General features: G+C 43.7%; 2 protein-coding genes across 2 annotated transcripts in view; both read right to left on the reverse strand.

The window, feature by feature from the left end:
• Window positions 1-16,163, reverse strand: part of LOC103079902 (cytosol aminopeptidase-like) — a 50,895-nt gene extending 34,732 nt beyond the window's left edge. Inside the window, 1 exon segment of the mRNA XM_082931220.1 lies at window positions 16,061-16,163. Within this exon segment, the coding sequence (XP_082787346.1) occupies window positions 16,061-16,163 (103 nt within the window).
• The window catches only part of SDK1 (sidekick cell adhesion molecule 1), a gene marked incomplete at its 5' end in the record, with an annotated part of 365,000 nt that overhangs the window by 289,426 nt on the left and 55,998 nt on the right, over window positions 1-19,576 (reverse strand). The gene's annotated exons all lie outside the window — the stretch shown is intronic.

Below are 19,576 nucleotides of genomic sequence, written 5' to 3' on the forward strand. Positions count from 1 at the left end.
TAGAGGTGTGTGTGTGTGTGTGTGTGTGTGTGTGTGTGTGTGTGTGTGTGTGTGTGTGTGTGTGTGTGTGTGTGTGTGAGTGCGCGCGCGCGCGCAGAAAACACCGTTGGGGCAGACCTTCATGGTGGCCCAGGGAGGCTTCAGACCAGGATGGTAGCACCAGTGTGACAGAACAGTGCCGTCAGTTAATACTTTTTCGTGACCTTGGAAAGCTCAGGCACCTTTCAGAACGCTAAGGAAACAGATTCCCTGGCCAGAAGAATCTGGCCTCTTGAGGCAATACTCGGCAACATGCAGCTATTTCTCCTACACATGCGAATTCTCCAACACAGAGAGCCTTTATAGACAGAGTACGGCTTTTAAAATGTGCCTCACAAGAGACAATTTTGAACAGAGTATTGTGCTGTGGCAATGTGGCAGCACAGCAGAATAATCTGTTTTTGTCTCGTCTCTCTTTGAAATGTTCCGATTGTCTCTCTGCTGAGGCTCTGTGAGCTCTGCCCATTCCACCGGAAAATAATGCGACTGTCTGCTGATGCAGCAAGAGGGGAGGCATCATACACTGTGTCATTGTTTTCCCTGCAAAGAAACACAATGCTTCCACATCGGCATCACCAAAAAGTTAGCAGTCCCTTCAGATGGCCTTTCAATACATGGGTGCTTTTATTATTTTTATACATCTTAAATGAACCTTACCCTCGGCTTCAACTTCTCCTATAAAAGATTTGCTTCCCCCGGGGTGTCGATGCATAATGATCCTTACTGCTCATTTATGTTTTCAAGGCTGTGTTTCAAGCCTGTTGCATTTAACGTTTATCCAAAAGAGGCTGATTTATGTATTAAGAGGGACTTGACTTTAAGCAAGCGAGGTATACAAAAAGATAAAGCCACAGATCATGTGAATTAAGAGAGGATTCTTTAATCATTGAGCTTCTCTGTAGTAAATTTTAAAATATTTGTACTTAGAAAGTGTGTATTTGTTTGAAACCTCACATTGCATAGCGCATACAGAACAAATCCATCTGCACACACCTGATGCCTGGAAGACACTGCACCAGGCCCTGTGGGGACCACGCAGATGGTCCCTGGCCTCCGGGCGTTTCCCAGGCTTATCATCTCTGGGAGGGCTAGGGACACACCAAAGTATTAAGGGTCAGTCAGTGCTGTCAGTGGCCACGCCACCCTCAGGAGAGGCCACACAGGAGGATCCAGGCCCATGCCCGCTCCACCAGCTGCACCTGACACCAGCCCACAGTGCCACCCACAGAGTAGATGGAGCGCTGGCCCGGGGCCGAGGCAGGAGTTAAGAGTAGAGTTTCTGGTGGCCGTCGGGTCACCACCTGAGAGCTTGAGAATGCAGCCAAACTGGAGGACAGCAGAGGCAGACATGGAAAGAAACCCAGTCCGAGGAAGTCAAGCGTGCAGGTACAGCTGTGTCTGAAGACAGTCTGCCCCTGGACCCCTCCATTACCGGTGCCAAGAAATTCCCTATTCATTTGTAAAGCCAGTTCCAGGAATAAATAAGCTTCAGGGGAACCAGGAGGAAAATGGGCCAAGAGGCACAGTCAGAGGGGCCACCTTCCTAATCTCCCCGCCCCCCTGTCCACCGGAGTAGAGAAGGAGCATCTAGATGTGGCCTCACTATCATCACCTGACGGACCATCCTAGAACCCCGAGATCACCTATGTTGGTGGAAAGGACACCTACAGATGCAGGGGACCTCAACCCGTGCCTTTCAAATATGGCTCATTCCGTCTTCATTCGAAGGCATCCAAAAAATGATTTCCTTTCCTCCTGAATCCCCCAAAGAAGGCTGCCTTTTCCTCACCCCTGCTCTAGAGACCAGGGAAGACACAGGTAAAACACAACTACGTATTCTCTTACAAAAGAGCATGATTTCCTCTTTGACATCAAAAATATCTTAAAAGTGATTTGGAGGAAGAGGACAGCCGTCGCTATAAGCCTAGGGGTGACAAGCAGCTGAGCTGACCAGATGCCAGGGTACTCAAAGGAAGGAAGGGCTTGCTAATGGCCAGTTGTAGCAGACGGACTAAGGGTGAGAACACCCTGACACGTCCACCACAGGCTTTAGGGGTCGTTCCCCTCAAGTCATGATGTTGTTTCCATGTGACCCACCCTTTCTGCTCACAGCTGACTGGGCCGTGGGTGGGCATCTGGCCAGCAGTCTATGAAAGGATCTGTCAGTGTCACCTGGGCACGAGGTCACGGTGGGGAACTAGACCAAGAAGATCTTCACCTGGACTGGGTGACTTCCCTCAAACCCCGCCTTCCTTATTTCCACATGGACCTGAGCAGTGAATTCTCTGTCACTCTCTGGAACCCAAACGAGTGTCTGCTTTCTGCAGCCCCACGTGTGGCCTGTGTTAGACACACAGCAGGCATCATCTGCGTTAGAAATCCAGTTCTACGGACATTCCATGCTTCTTCTATCACAGCCTCCACCACACTGCACTATAACCTTCTCTCTCTGTCTCTGTTTTAGGATCCACATCTTAACTCACTGATATCACAGAATCGAGTGTATTGTAAACACTCAATACATGTTTAAGTAAAGGAAAGCTAAGCGGCAGAGAAGTGATGAGAAAGGCCAGGGGATAACTGTGAAGCAGGAACGAATATAGCACTAATTCAGCACCACCCCAAGCCCTAAACAAACAAACCACCCCTCCTGAAATAAGAATAAAAGAACGAGCAGTATGTACACAAGCACTCGCTCAATCAAATTACTGTAGTTCCATAGAAAATCACATTGGATGCACATGGTAATATGTAACAATAACTGGGCAATTCCAGAGCTAAAAAGTATTGGTCTTAACTCTGAATATCATAAATGTTAACCTAGACAGAGGAAACTTGATAGAAGACCCTCACTGTCTCTGCTGTTTGAGTGCTACATCTTTTGTGATTTATTCTATTTTGCTAAGAATGTACTTAAAAAACATAAAATTACCATATGATGCATTTCCACTCCTAGGTGTATAGCCCAAAGGATCGAAAACAGGGACTAAAACATACAGTGAGTGTTCACTGTAAGCACTATTCACAACAGCAGAAAGGTGGAAACAACCCAAAAGCATATTGACAGGTGAATGAATAAACAAGTTGTGGGACGTTCATTCAATAGAATAGTATTCAGCCAAAAAAAGGAATGAAGTTCTGATATATGCTACAATGTGGATGAACCTTGAAAACATTATGCTAAGTGAAATAAGCCAGATACAAAACGACAAATATTGTATGATTCCACTTTGATGAAATACCTAAAGTGTGAACATTCATTGAGATAGAAGGTAGATTAGAGGTTACCAGGGGTGGTAGGGGAGGAGGGAATGGGGAGTTAATGCTTAATAGGTATAAAGCGTCTGTCTGGGGTGATGAAAATATTTTGGAAATAGGTATTGGTGATGGCTGGACAACATTGTGAGTATAATTAATGCCACTGAATTGTACACTTAAAAATGGTTTAAATAGCAAGTTTTATGTTATACATATTTTACTACAATAAAAAATCTATTTAAAGTTTTTTTTTAAAGATCTATTTTTTTTTAAGATGTATTTTAAAGATCCAGCAATCCCACTCCTGGGCATACATGCGGAGGAAAACATGGTTTCAAAGGATACATGCACACAATGTTCACTGCAGCACTGTTTACAATAGCCAAGTCATGGAAGCAACCTAAATGTCCATCAACAGATGAATGGATAAGGAAGATGTGGTACATATATGTGTTGGAATACCACTCAGCCATAACAAAGGATGAAATAATGCCATTTGCAGCAACATGGATGGACCTGGAGATTATCATACTGAGTGAAGTAAGTCAGACAGAGAAAGACAAATATCCTATGATATCGCTTATATGCGTAATCTTAAAAAAAAAAAGGATACAAATGAACTTATTTACAAAACAGAAAGAGACTCACAGACTCAGAGAACTGAAGTTATGGTTACTGGGGGGAAGGGTGGGGGAGAGGGATACCTTGGGAGTTGGGGATTGACGTGCACACGCTGCTGTATTTAAAACAGATAACAGGGCTTCCCCGGTGGCGCAGTGGTTGGGAGTCCGCCTGCCGATGCGGGGGACGCGGGTTCGTGCCCCGGTCCGGGAGGATCCCACGTGCCGCGGAGCAGCTGGGCCCGTGAGCCGTGGCCGCTGAGCCTGCGCGTCCGGAGCCTGCGCTCCGCAACGGGAGAGGCCACAACAGTGAGAGGCCCGCGTTCCACAAAAAAATAAAATAAAATAAAATAAAATAAAAATAAATGTCAATATACAGGAGACTGTAGAATAAACTATGGTACAATGAATTTGTAGCTGCTGTTAAAAAGGAATGGTGAAGGTTTTTATGAATTGATTTCCAGGATATTAACTGAAAACAAAGCAAGGTGCTCATTAATATATAAAAAAAGTTTAGATTTTTATTGATGTAATTCGTATACCATAAAAGTCACCATTTTAAAGTGCACAACCGAGTGGTTTTTATTATCACAAGGTTCTGCAACAATCAATACTACCTAATCCCAGAAACCACAAAACTCCTAGAAGAAAACATAGGCAGTAAGCTCTTCAGCATTGGTCTTAGCAATATTATTTTGCATATATCTCCTCAGGCAAGGGAAACAAAAGCAAAAATCAACAAATGGGACTACATCTAACTACTAGAAAGCTTTTGTACAGCGAAGAAAACTATCAATAAAATGAAAAGGCCACCTACCGAATAGGAGAAGGTATATGCAAACTATATATCTGATAAGGGGTTAATATTCAAAATATGCAAAGAACTCAGAGGATGCAACTTCAAAATAACAAATAACCCAATTTAAAAATGGGCAGAGGACCTGAATAGACATTTTTCCAAAGAAGATATACAGATGACCAACAGACACATGAAAAGGTGTTCCACATCCCTAGTCATCACGGAAATGCAAATAAAACCCACAAGAAGGTATCACCTCACACTTGTCAGAACAGCTATTACCAAAAAGACAGCAAATAATAATTGTTGTAGAGGGTGTGGAGACAAGGGATCTGTCATGCATACTGGTGGGAACATAAAGTGGTACAGCCTCTGTGGAAATTGGTATGGAGGTTCCTCAAAAAATTAAAAATACAACCACCACACGAGCCAGCAGTTCCACCTCTGGGTATTTTTCTGAAGAAAAAAAAGCCGCTAATTTGAAAAGATATATGTACACCTATGTTCACTTCAACATTATTTACAATAGCCAAGATGTGAAAGCAACCTAAGCATCCACTAATAGACAAATGGATAAAGAAGATGTGTTATTTATGTAAAATGGAATATTAGTCATAAAAGGGGTGAAATCCTGCCATTTGCCACAATGTGGATGCACTCAGAGGGTATTATGCTGAGTGAAATAAGTCAGACAGAGAACGACAAATACCATATGATTTCACTCAGACATGAAATTAAAAAAATAAAACAAATAAACAAAACAGAAACAAACTCACAGATACAGAGAACAAACAGGTGGTTGCCAGAAGGGAGGGGCTTGGGGCATGAGTAAAATAGGTGAGGGAGATTAAGAGGAACAAACTTCCATTTACGAAATAAATGTGTCATGGGGGTGAAATGTCCAGCATGGGGGATCTAGTCAATAATACTGTAAGAACTTTTTATGGTGATGGCCCAACTAGACTTATGGTGGTGATCATTTGGAAACATATAGAAATATGCCCCTGGAGCTAACACCACTGCAGGTCAATTATATTTTGATATAAACAAAAAAACAAACACTTTGTCCCTTTTAAAATTAGGTCATTTGTATTTTTATTGTTGGATTGTAAGACTTCTTTACCTATTCTGGACAACACACTTTACCAGATATATGACTTGCAAATATTTTCTCCTATTCTGTGGTACATGCTTGTTATTGCAAAAAGAAACACAGAAAGGATATAACAGAATCTTAGAAAAATGGCTGTTTACGGGGCATGGCTGAGAATGGAGTATGATGTAGAGATAGGAAACAGGACTGGGCTTCTCTGAGTGTATCTTTTCATGGAGTTTTAACTTTTGAACTATGCTAGTGATTTACATATCCAAGACTATATTACTAAATCAACAGAGATAGGAAATTTTCCTACAGTTGATTCAGACAGAAACTAATCAACCTAACTCTACACCAAATAGATAATTATAATATGCATAAGAAAAAAAAAAAGAATTAATCCAAGAAAGTTTGGAACCCAGTAACTGATTGTAACTCTCAATGGGATAACTTTTTTTTTTTTAAATTTTTATTGGAGTGTGGTTGATTTACAAGGTTGTGTATACATATACATATATTCACTCTATTTTTTTTTAGATTCTTTTCTCATGTAGGCCATTACAGAGTAGTGAGTAGAGTTCCCTGTGCTGTGCAGCACGTTCTTATTAGTTATCTATTTTACATACAGTAGTGTGTATATGTCAATCCCAATCTCCCAATTTATCCCTCCCTCCTCAGTGGGATATCTTTTATGCACACACACAAAAAATCCCTAGAAAGAAATCCTGAATTGTACTTAATGACTTTAAAGTAGGTAGTGGTGTTAGTATAGCAATTGCAAACAATTTAGTGTGAATTATAGAACTGAGAAAATAAATATATTAATTTTGTTGGAAATCAGTGTTCTCACTGTGGAATAAGGGAGATACAAATATGTAATGCAGGGAGGGGAGAAAGAGCCCTGTGATATCAGTACTAAATTGAAATTCAGAAGTGCCAGTATAAGTGCATGATTTTATATATAACTTACATATATAATATATAAAAATATAAATATATTTTTTCAGTGGATAGAGGAAGGAGATATATATATATATCTTATATAATATGTCTTATATTATTATATAACTTTATTATCTTATTATATATATCTTATATATCTCCTTGCTCTGTCCACTGAAAGAGCTTAAAAGCAGTAATACCTCAGTAGTAACGAGCACACCTAGTTCCCGGATCTTGGTTTCTAAATACCACACTCTACTTAAAGGAACCATGGCCTCTTGGAACCTTGGTTGATTCCAGGGCTGTGGGCAGGGAAAATACAAGGTGAGCACCTTCTCGTGCCAGAAGGTGAGAAATGCTCAAAATCAGATGAGAACATGTTGAAAGGATACAGCACACACTTTGGATGGACCCTCACTAGCCAAATGTGGAACAATTTGAGCATCAGAATGAATAACTGAAGGATTATATTACAACATGTTGAAGCAACACAGAGAGCAGGCGAGTCCATTCTAAAATTTTTTTTAAAGGGCGGAGGTATGGAGAAGGAAAAGCAGTTCTTTACAGAAGAATGCTAACTTTAAAAACGTAGAATCGTAGACGTTTAAAAAACCACTGGCATTTGACTGAAGCACGAGTCATCGATAAATGTTAAAACCACTGGGAAACAGAATAGTCACAGAGTTTCAAGGTATTGCCACACAGATTTTTAACTAATCACAAGGGAAAAAAAAAAATGCATCTTTACATATGGAAAAATCTGTTGGCCTCCATTTAACCAAATAATCCCTTAATCAAAAATCATCAATAATGAGGGCTTCCCTGGTGGCGCAGTGCTTGAGAGTCCGCCTGCTGATGCAGGAGACGCGGGGTCGTGCCCCCTTTCGGGAGGATCCCACATGCCGCGGAGCGGCTGGGCCCGTGAGCCATGGCCGCTGGGCCTGCGCGTCCGGAGCCTGTGCTCCGCAAATGGGAGAGGCCACGACAGTGAGAGGCCCGCATAACGCAAGAAAAAAAAAAAAAAAAAAAAAAAAAAGAAAGAAAAAATCATCAATAATGAGACAAACAGACATCCAGTGGCCTCTGATGTGGTGCACTGAGAAGGGCATAATATCACCAAAATGTTGAACCTGAATCTAATAAAGATGAAACAGTCAGGTAAACTCAAGACTGAAGAACATTCTACAAAACAGCGAGTCTGGAGTTTTCAAAAGTGTCAATGTTAAGTCGGACAAAAGGCCAGGAACTCTTAGATTAAGGATAAGGAGATGAGGAGGACATGAGAACTAATGCAATGAATAATCATTAATTGGATGCCAGAACAGAAAAAAAGCTATGAAGTTCTTTATTGTTATAAGGGACATTTGGATATGAACTATATACAAGATAATAGTGCTAAATCAATGTTAAAATTTAAAGAGCGATATCTCTACTGTGATTATGGAGGAGGACGCTCCTGCTTACAGTTGACAGGTGTCGGAGTACTTAGGGGGAATAGCGCCACAAATTTTCAGATGCTTTAGTCTAAAATAAGTGTGTGTGTGTGTGTGTGTGTGTGTGTGTGTGTGAGAGAGAGAGAGAGAGAGAGAGAGAGAGAGAGAGAGAGAGGGCGAGAGGGGAGGGAAGGCATAAGTGGAAAACACTAAGAATCTGTAAATCTAGGTGAAGGGTGTAAGATACACATTTTACCATCTCACATTTCTGCAGGTTACAATTTTCCAAAATAAAAGTGGGAGAACCAAAGAGTGAAGTGAAATAAAGGTATTTTCAGACTTTCAGTAGAAAATGACTTCCGAAGATGGTACTTGTGTAAGAAGGACACCAAACCCAGGAGGAGGCGGGTGGCAGAAGAAATGATGAGTAGTCTAAATAAACACTAGCCGGGGAAAGGAATTCTGTGTCATTATTGTAACTAACTTGGGGATTAAAAACAAGACAGAACCCATACAGGAGGCCATGCAGGCGTGAGACGTGGAGGGGAAGTTGCCCGGTACTGAAGTCGGTCCCTTTCTGTTCAGAACATGCTGCCTGGCCTCCGTTAGGTCGGTTATGCATGTTAGACATTTGAGGGTAACCACTATAAAGTGGAGATCTTTATGTAAATTTAAAAATACACACATTCTATATTCTATAGAATCTGGGGCAAAGTAAATGTGTAAGAAAATAGGAAAACACGGATTAGAAGGAGTAACACCAAGTTCAACTTAATGGTTCCCTCAGCAAAGAGAGGAAGAGGGGGCAGGGGAGAGTGATATTTAGAGTTAATTTTTTTATAAAAGAATCCATTCGAATACATAACAGTTTATATGGTGAGGCACCATGTGAGTGAGGGAACCAAAAGTCAAGGGAAGAACTGCGCTTTGCTATGACAACTCCTGCGGCTGAGATGTGCACAAAGCCTGGGGGCAGGGGCGTTCGGGGTCAGGGAGCTCCCCCTGCAGCACTGTCAGCCTGCACTGCCGCCTGAAAACACTGACACTGAAGACAAGGGTGTCCAGGACAGAGAAACGGGGTGGCAAAAACACAAAGATGCAACAAGAGCCGGGCGTTTGGACCATGGCGCGGCTGAGCGTGACGGAAGTGCTGGTGCAGACGGGAGGATGTTGCTGATCGGCCTGTGAGGGAGTGTGGAGGCAGTGACACCACGTCTGGACCAGATGAGCTGAGGGCTTCACCTGCATTCTCATTCCGTCTCCCCAACGATCCTCTATGGGAACCTCAGTTACTCCCATTTTACAGACAAGGAAACTGATGCTTCGAGAAGATGAGCGTTCCTGTAAGTCACATAGTACGGGGTAGGCAGAGGATTTGCACACAGGTCTTTCTGACTTCGGAGCTCTGTTCTTAAAAAGATGTTAACCTGTAGGTGATGGGGAGATATGAGAGAACCTTAAACAGAGGAGGGCATGGACAGATGTGCCATGGGAACAGCCCTGTGAAAGTTCTGAAGCAGAATATCACTGTAGGGGAACTGAGGGTGAGCTGTTAAAAAATCAAGGCTAGTTTGGAGGTCTCTCAACACCAGACCAAGGAGGTAAGTGTCTTTGTTTTCCAAGACAATTTTCACACACTGTCCCACTTGACATTGACAGTAAATCTGGGAGGATTGCAGGAAATAGATTTTAATAAATTTCTCATGATTAAAGTTGAAATCAAAAAGAAACCTAGAACTATACTGATATAATAATAAAATGAGGTACATATGGGCTGTTTTATCTCACTATATTATTGGAAAACCGTTAATTCAGAATTGATGATAACTCATTTAGTAGGGATTGGGTTTAAAGATTGGGTTTAGTAGGGACATTTGTTTAAAGATAAAACTTTTTCTCAGCAAATCAACAATATACACAAGATGTCGGGAATAACCTCTTTGCACTTACAAATGAAAGATGTTCACTGTGATAAAATTACCATCTATTTATTAAAACATGTTCCCAAAGAGCTCTAATTGCTAAGACTTAGTTTGACAACCAAGGGTGACAAAGTGCCTTCAAAATAATAAAACCAGAACCCTACATTAGTCATTCTAACTTTTTACCAATTCAGATGACTTATCGTTAGTCAGAATTACTGCGAGGCTGCTCTTTTGTTTCAGAAGCAACTATTTTCTTAAGAACAATAGGATGTAAAAAGCAAAAGACAAATGATAAAACTGAACAAATATGTGCAATCCACAACATCTAAAACCATTCAAAAAATGGGCAAAGTGCATGAAGAAGAAACAACTTAATTTTCATTGTCCAATTTAAACTATCGCATACATACATAATTTTCCATATATTGCTTTGAAATTTAAAAAGGTAGCTGAAAAGAATTCTTGGGATAAGAGAGCCGAATGACATAATGACATGAACACTGTATGAGAAGGCAGAAGGTTTTTAGCTTTTGCTCACATCATTTCTTCAACCTAGAACAGCTTTGCCATCATCGGTAAGCCCGACTGCGCCCAATTCTTAGGACTCAAGTCAACTATCAGTGCTTCGGTGAAGCCTTCCTGGATCATCGAAAGCCAAAAATAACCCCCCTCACTGAATAACTGAACTGCCACATCTGTAATTCTTTTCATTTCAGGCTGCAGTCACTGATGCTCATGCCTCCTGTTCCCTCCTGGAACGTGAGCTGCTTCCGGTTAGCACGTCGGCCTGCAAACTGTGTTGACTGGTCTCTGCACACAAGGTGGCTTCATGTAGCCACACCTCCACCGAAGGAAGAGAGGGCAAAGAGATGGGCTAAGAAGAGGAAAGGAAAAACCAAGGATGAGGGAAAAAGGAAAAGAGAAAAAGGAGGGAGAAAGGGGAGAAGGTGCTAAAGAGAAAAGGGAAAGGAAAGAAAAAAAAGAAATTGAAAATGGCAAGGAAAGGGAACTTGACCCAAGTTGGCTAATTAACTATATCCATTTATCTCTTCTTTTTCCCATGAGAATTTTATATAAGAAAATATACACACTCACACGCACCTGTAAAAACAAACTGGACAATCTGGTGAGATGGCTATCAATACTCGAAGAGTTGTAACAAGCTTGTGGCATGTTACAGGTCCCTAGAGAATAGCAGCATTATCCACAATAGCCAAAAGGTGGAAGCAACCCAATTGTTTATTGACAGATTAGTGAATAAACAAAATGTGGTCCATCCACACTGGAAATTTAGCCTTTAAAAGGAAGGTAAATCTAACACCTGCTACAACATGGATGAACCCTGAGGACATTGGGCTCATGAAAGGATAAATATTATACGATTCCACTTACATGGGGTACACAGAGCAGTCAAATTCATAGAGACAGAAAGTAGAAGGGTGGGTGCCAGGGGCGGGGGAAGGGGGAGTGGGGAGTTAGTGTTTCATGGGGACAGAGTTTCAATTTTCGAAGATGAAAAAGTTCTGGAGATCATGCTGGCGATAGCTGCACAGCAATGTGAATGCAGTTAACACTACTGAACTGTACACTTAAAATGGTTAAGATGGTAAATTTTATGTCCTGTGTATTTTACCACAATTAAAATTCTTTTATTGAAAAAGTAGATGGAAAGGACTTTTGCTTTCAGCTGTGAAGGACTTAGAGGAATCAAATTTATTTCCTCACCTTAGACAGCTAGAAAACCGAATGAAACGTAGGAAACAATGACTTTCAGATGTTGGCCCCCAGGCAGCGAAGAGCACTGATCCCTGGGAGAGATGGTGTGCGGCTGCCCCAGCTCACCGCCTCCAGCGTGTCCATCCCAGGGCGAAGGACCCAAACACATCCCTTTGGGTCTCCTGAGCTGACCAGACAGGCTTCAGACTTTGGGGAGGCAAGGAGGCTAAAGCCTGTGGGCCCGAACCCCAGAGAGGAGGTAAGAGCACAGACACAAGGTCCAGAGATCTGAAGGGGGGTCCCCTCCCGTCTTCTGCTGAGTGCTGGCCTGTGCATCTGTGGTCCGGGTAAGGAGACCACCCAGGCCAGGGTGGGGCGGGGGCGAGGAGTAGGCAGTACACCCCCAGGGGCCCAAGAAGGCCAGAAGGAGTTTGTGCTCCATGACAGCCGGCATTGGACAGACTTTATCACCAGCAGACCAGCTCCACCAGAAAGGTTAAAGCAAATGCCTCAGGGATGCCAGACAGAAAGTTGGATGCACACAAGAGAATAAAGAGCCCCCCAGATGGTAAGAATGTGAGTAGGTCTAAAAGCCTTTTGTTTCTCATTTAAAAAAATTTCTTTGAAAGAAAAGTTAGAGACGCAGTAAAGATATAGAAGACTTCAACAACATTATAACCTACTTGACCTAGTTGATATTTATAGAACATTCCACACAACAACAGCAAAATACAAAGTCTTTTCAAGTGCACACAGAAAATTTGCCAAAATATTGTGGGTCATAAAACAAATGTCAATAAATTTAAAAGGATTGAAATCATGCAAAGTATGTTCTCTGACCACAACAGAATTAAATCAGAAATCAGTAACAGAAAGACAATCTGGACAATCTCCAAACAGTTGGAATTTAACAACACACATAAATAACCCACAGGTCAAAGGAGAAATTACAAAGGCTATTAGAAAATATTTTGTCATGAATGAAAATGAAAACCCAACACATCAAAAATCTGGGATGCACCTAAATCAGTGCTTAGAGAGCTATTCACAGCATCAAGCGTTTACGTTACAAAAGAAGAAAGGTCTCAAATCAGTGACCTAAGAATCCACTTTATGCAAGTTCAGAAACAGAGAACAGGAAGGTCAGCAGCGGGAAGTGGTGAGGGGCGGGGCTGGGAGCCACTGGCTCTGCCAGGGCTGTGAGGAGGTGTCAGTCCAGCGTAGAGCACAGAGCTTCACGGGGCCGGAGCCAGCAAGCTTCCAGGCCCAGGCTGGGCAGCCCCCAGCCCCGGAAGGCTAAAGCGGAATCCGTAATTTAGCAGGAGCCATGAACGTTTTTAAACTGTTCCAGATTTAAGTTACAGGGAGAAGTAGACTAAGTTTTATGAAAGCTTTGACTTTTAATACTATCGGCAGTATATTAAAATGTTCTGAAGATTATTTATGGCATGTATTTTCCCAAACTGGTCCAACTCCAACGGTGGAAAGCATGGAAAGTTCCCAGCTTAAAATACTTAAAACACGCCTGGCCCTATCTAGAGAGGAATCTCAGGAGACATTGCTTAAGAAAGTTCCCCTGTCTTTTAGTGAATTTATTACCAAATCGTTTTGTTTTTTTTTTAATTTTATTTATTTATTTATTTTTGGTTGCACTGGGTCTTTGTTGCTGTGCGCGGACCTTCTCTAGTTGCGTCGAGCGGGGGCTACTCTTCGTTGCGGTGCCCACGCAAAAAAGACATGGGAAGCATGTGGGGAGAACCCTGTGGGGAGTTGCGACACCACCACTTACAAGCGTACCTTAGGCCAGGCTCAGCAGAACTGCAGCTGACTTGCAGGATCCTTAAGTGAAAAATAAATGTTGGTTGTTGGATGCCACAGAGATTTTGGGGCTGTTAGTTACTGTAGCAAAAGCTGACTAATGCAGAAACCGGTGCACAGAAGGAGGGGCTGCCATGACAGAAAGCTGAAATCGGTGGGCATTGGTTTGGGTCTAGGTGATAGGGTGCCAGAAAACTCTTGCAGGAAGTTGGAAAAATGGCAACCCAAGGTATGCAGCACTGAAACATCTGGCAACAAATATCACCTGTGATAACTCAGAAGGTAAAAAATGCACCTACTAAACTTGTTTTCAGAATGTTACCAGTGTCAATTGATTGTTACAGGATACCTTTACATCCTATGCAGGGAAGGAAGCCCCCCACCCCAAAACAAAAACAAAAACAAAAACAACCCACTGCTTTGCAACTGAAAGGGAATATAGAAAATCCAAAAATTCCAGGACTTGAAGGATTTGCAAATGGAACTATTATATCCTCACCAAATCAAGGCTGGCCATTAAGGCACAGCCCCCTGGGGAAGACTAAATCAAATGTATGACTGTTAACTCCCTTTATCCAAATCCCCCAGTGGAATCTTCTCAGTTGCACAAAATGGCCCCGGGAGAAAGACCCGGAATTTGGTCTCTTGGAAGCACCAAAAGCTCAAGGTACTTGTGACGGAGCGTAGAGAGAGGACCTGGGATCAAAGATTAAAAACAAACAATGGTTTCACGAAGCGCCAAACACACTTTGAACCTGAATGAAAACAGACTGTGACCATTTGCCATCTAAAATGATCCTCAGCTTCCATCTTTCCTATAGGTAGGAGACAAGTTAAGAAATCTGCTTGCCATCGGGGAGGGCATTTCTTCTAGTGCCTTCCTCAGAGGGAGCCGGGGAGGACGAGGGAAGAGTGTAACTTCCAGAGGGTGATCCAGAGTCATGCAAACGGCAGACTGGGGTGCTCTCCTAACCAAGGAACACCCGAACCCTTGCCTCGGGTCAGCAGGATATCAGGACTGGCGTGGGCTGTGGTGGGGCTCCTGCCCTTCCTCTTTCCACAGTGGGGAAGCGGCGGATCTGCCTTCTGGTTCACGAGACTCCACGTCAGGAGGGGCTGACTGGACACAAGTGTGGACCTTGACAGCGTGACGCCATAAACGTGCCACAGTCTTTCATGTCAGGGGAGAGTGAACACGTGTGACCGACAGGGCGGAATGTGGCGCGGCGCATCACATGCTCACTACCGCCCGTGACCTCCCTGCTCTGGCTGTGTTTTCCCAGCAGGCAGGTACACAGCCCTGCCTCGTTTACTGCGGACTTGGGCACGCGAGCTGCTCTGACCAAGGGAACACGAGAGAAGTGACGGAGTACCAGTTCCCAGCAGAGGCTTCAAGGGGCACTGGGTGTTTCTGCTCCCGCGCTGGAGCTTCTAGGGTGCGGAGAACGTGCCCCAGCGAGCGGCTGCTCCACCAGAGGCTGGGTCCCAAGTGAAGAGCACGTGCAGCCCGGGTTAGAGGTGCCAAGCCTGGCCCAGCCCGGCCAAGCCACAGCTGACTGGGAGACCACAGTGAGAAACAAGTGTGTGCTGCTGTAAGCCCCTGAAATTGCTGCAATATTAGTTACCACAGCAAAAACTGACTAGTAGTATTCAAGCATAATAACCACAGACCCAAGGCTACCCCCAGAGAATCACATGTCATCTTCTCTCATGGTTGTATTCAGCAGCTTTGTTCAAGAGAAATATACTCCAACTCACACATGTATCTTTAGTTTTACTGGCCGCCACACTGAAAAATTAAATGGTAAGAAGCTAAAAAATATATTCTATCTCATCCAGTATGTCTAAAATATAATCACTCAAAATGTCATCAATACAAAAATGTACACTTGAGATAGTCTCCTATTTTTGATACTAAGCCTTCAAGACCTGACGGCATTTTGGTACAGCATATGTCACAACTTGTATGAGCCACATTTTAAGTACTCAATAGCCACACGTGGCTGGTGGCTGCCATACTCGACAGCACAGGTCTCCAGAATGACTCTTCTTTCTAATTAGAACTTCCACGAGTGAAAAGAAGAGGATGCCAGCACCAGCTCCAGCTGCCAACTCTCTACAGAACTCTGAGCAGGGAATATGTCTGGGAGTCATCTTAAAATGAGAGATCAGACCATTTCCCAAGTTTCTCTCTGCTCTGAGCACTTAGGAAATGTCAGACCAATACTGACTGCTCAATCACTCGGGAGTTCTTGGTTATAAACGAGAGGAACCAACTCAGGCTAACTTCTGTAAAGCAAGGGGTGGGAGGTTCCCAGGAAGGTTCTCAGGAGTTCACAAAACCAATAAGAGGCTGGCCAGGCAGTCTTAGAAGACAGACAAACAGGAGCTAAGGTATCTCTAGGACAGCCTACAGTCAACACCTTCTAGTGGGAACGGTCTGGAGAGGATGTCAGAGGCACTGCTGTAGGACTTGCCACCTTTGGGCACAGCCACGGTGAGTTCTAAAGCAGCCATAGCGCCTTAGGTAGAGGAACCCAGCCCTCCCTTTGTCTTTGTGTCACCCAGACTATCCCGTGTCCTGGGAGAGCTGGGTTCCTGGGTGCCAGGTGGCAGGATGGGAGCATCACGTCCCTACAGGGTCTCACGGCCATCTTCACCAATGCAAGTGCTTTTGGACATAAGGCACTCGTCTTAGTATTAGGAAGTATGCAAAAATTCAATGACATATTTTCTATCCTCAAGGATCCCGGTGGCATTGGTTAGACATCACTTTAGTGGGTTTTTGAATCTCCAGGTCCTAGAGGACAACAGTGCTATGGGCAGTTTTGTCCGGATCCCTGAATTAGTCTCAATGCATCTCATTAAAAAATTAAGAGCAACAAGATTATGCCATTCCCATATCGCCACTTAAAAAAAAGCAAATTTCACTGTTCCTTTTAAGATTCTTGCAATTATCAGAAGTGCTCACAGATTCCTTCTTAGATAAAATGAAAGAACTAAAGTGAACATAGCTTATCATATAGAATACGAGGAGAATGATTCAAAAGATATGAAAGCCTTGCCGATTCTGCACCAGTACCGTATTATGGAAAACACTGGCTTCTCACAATATGCGCAAGATTGTCTGGCCTCTGTACAATGCAAAAATGAAGTCTACTGCTCCACAAATCCCAATAACCCCAAATGAGATCTACACTAGAATTCTAAGATCCTATTAGTGTATAATTTATCAGAGTCATTTCCACTGTGGTGATATCACCATTGTTTTGTGATGATATACTGTACAAAATGCTATTATCAAGGAATTACATTCTGTGAACAATGAATTCAGTAGCAGTCTGTTAATGCATTACCATTGATTTGTTGGATACATTTTCTCTTTGGGTCCTCAAAAGCCTTTGTAAATCCACTCTACAGCGGGGCAAGTAATAGCACAAACCCTCCAGGGCGGAGTGGGGTTCCTGTCCTGTCCTGCTCTCAGGGGCCAGAGACCAGGCTGTAGGATGGGGCACACTTATGAAAACAGCATCAGACTGTGGAAGGAGCCCTTCTCACTCAGAGCAAGGAATTACTTCCACAGTTTTCACAACAAATCGCTGAGTGAGGACAGCCTGGGAACGGCTGTAAAAATACGGTTTCCTCCCTCAGCAGACAGGATCTGTGCATGTCCGCAGGAAACAGAAGTAGAGTCACAGATGAGGGAGACAGACTTATGGTTACGGGGTGGGGGGGGCAGGGGGATAAATTGGGAGATTGGAATGGACATATACACGCTACTATACGTAAAATAGATAATCAGCAAGGACCTGCTGTGGAGCACAGGGAACTCTACTCAATACTCTGTAATGGCCTCTATGGGAAAAGAATCTAAAAAAGAGTGGATACATGTATATGGATAACTGATTCACTTTGCTGTACACCTGAAACTAACACAACATTGTAAATCAACTATATTCCAATAAAAATTGTTTTTAAAAATGCATTTTTTAGTTGTTTAGGTTTCAAAACAGCTGTGAGAACAACGGTTTATTACTACCCCGTGAAGATATTTCATGCCAAGAAGATTTATTTCCAAGCATAGCTTGGACGGGTAGGGGGGAAAAAGATGTTACAACTAATACGATGTATAAAATGAAGAGAACACATCTGCTTAAAGAACCATCAAGATGAGGGAAATGACAACATGCTCTTTTGAATTTTTAAGTAACAACATGCTTTTTTTGATTTGTTAAATAACCAAACAAATATATCTTATGAGCAATAGCAACCTTGTCTCTGGGCCTTTCTGGGGAATTAATGAGCAACTGACACAACCCAAGGCAAAATTCTTCCAGCCTTTCAGAAGTCCCCAGAAAAGGCCCGAGGCGGGCCTTGATCACGACTGCTTAATTAATGGTATTTCTCTTACCGGGGAAGACGTTTCTGGGGTTCACTAAGACCCAGCAGTCCCTCCCCTGCCCTTCCTGGGCACTCGGAAGCCTGCACTTCCCAGCCTTCTTGTAACTAGTTGGGCCATGTGACAAGATGTGGTGAATACAATGGAACTAGAAGCGGCATCTTCATTTCAGGGCTGAGTTAGTGAGAGGCCCCAGTGGGAGCATCCATTCATTCCTGTGACCTGCGAAGGCCCGATTAGCTTGGGGCAGGGGAGCCACAGGATCAACACTGCCCAGCTCCCCGAGTCACCACGTGTACCCTCAGTGGACGCTGTGTGGGCGAGCAATAAACCAGTGTTGTTGCCGAGCCACTGAGACCACGGGGTTGCTTGTGACAGCCGTGGAACCTAGCCTACTTACTACTCGAAGTTTAAATTAAAAACACATCACTCCAACAGAAGTATTTCCCCAGCCTCATCCGTTTCTCTTCAGAGTAGGCAAGTCCTTCACTGAAGCAAGTAGGCTCGGCATCTCAAGAGTCAACTTTTGGGTCAGAGTCAGGTGGAGAAGGCCCCCAGTCCAGATGGCGGAGGTACCAAGCCCGTGAAGCCACTGTTGAGCTGAACTGCTAGTTAGATCCTTGGGTTGGCAGGAAGGAATGAGAGTTTCCACAGAGAAAAGAACATGAACGACGTATAAGTGTCACCTAAAGCAAGTCACTGAGGCCATTAAGACTCAGTTTTATTACAGTAAGTCCCGTACGTACGAACGAGTTCCGTTCCAAGAGCGCGTTCGTCAAGTCCAGTTTGTTCGTAAGCCCAACAGAGTTAGCCTAGGTACCCAACTAAGAAAATCGGCTACACAGTACTGTACTGTAATAGGCCGATAATACTTTTCACACAAATAATACATAAAAACCATACACAAAAAGTAAACATTTTTAATCTCACAGTACAGTACCTTGACAAGTACAGCAGTGCGGTACAACAGCTGGCACACAGGGGCCGGCATCGAGGGAACAGGAAAGAAGAGTTACTGACTGGAGTGGGGAGAGGAGGTGGGAGATGGTCGAGCTGAAGGGTCGTCAGCAACAGGAGACGGAGGGCGAGCTGCAACGTCACTCACGCCTGCCATTGATGGAACGCACGTGCGCACGATTGAAAGTTCGCGACTTGAAGGACTGTGTGTAGGGGACTCACTGTATCTGTCAAATGGAAGTGACATGACGGCCTCATGCAGCAGATGCTGTGGACCCCTGTCTGCATCCATCCCCTCCGCCCCCCACGGCAGTGCCCATTGGCAACCTCCCAAGGCCGGTGTCTGTATCCCTCCCTGACAGCTTTCTCTGGGGGCCAGAGCCTGCTCTGCCTTCACCCACAGTGGCCAGACGTGCCAGAGAATTCGCTCCCCCCATGCGCCGCTGTCAAACCGACGATCACGAGTCGTATACACACCTCAGCCCCCTCCCTCTCCCCTGTACACGTTTTGCACTGACTCCAGAGTCCCCCAGAGGGATTAAGCTCTGCTCGTCTACGGCACTACCTGCTACTG

The sequence above is a fragment of the Lipotes vexillifer genome, unplaced genomic scaffold (genome assembly GCF_000442215.2).
Source record: "Lipotes vexillifer unplaced genomic scaffold, Lipotes_vexillifer_v1.1 scaffold625, whole genome shotgun sequence".
Lineage (NCBI taxonomy): Eukaryota > Metazoa > Chordata > Mammalia > Artiodactyla > Lipotidae > Lipotes > Lipotes vexillifer.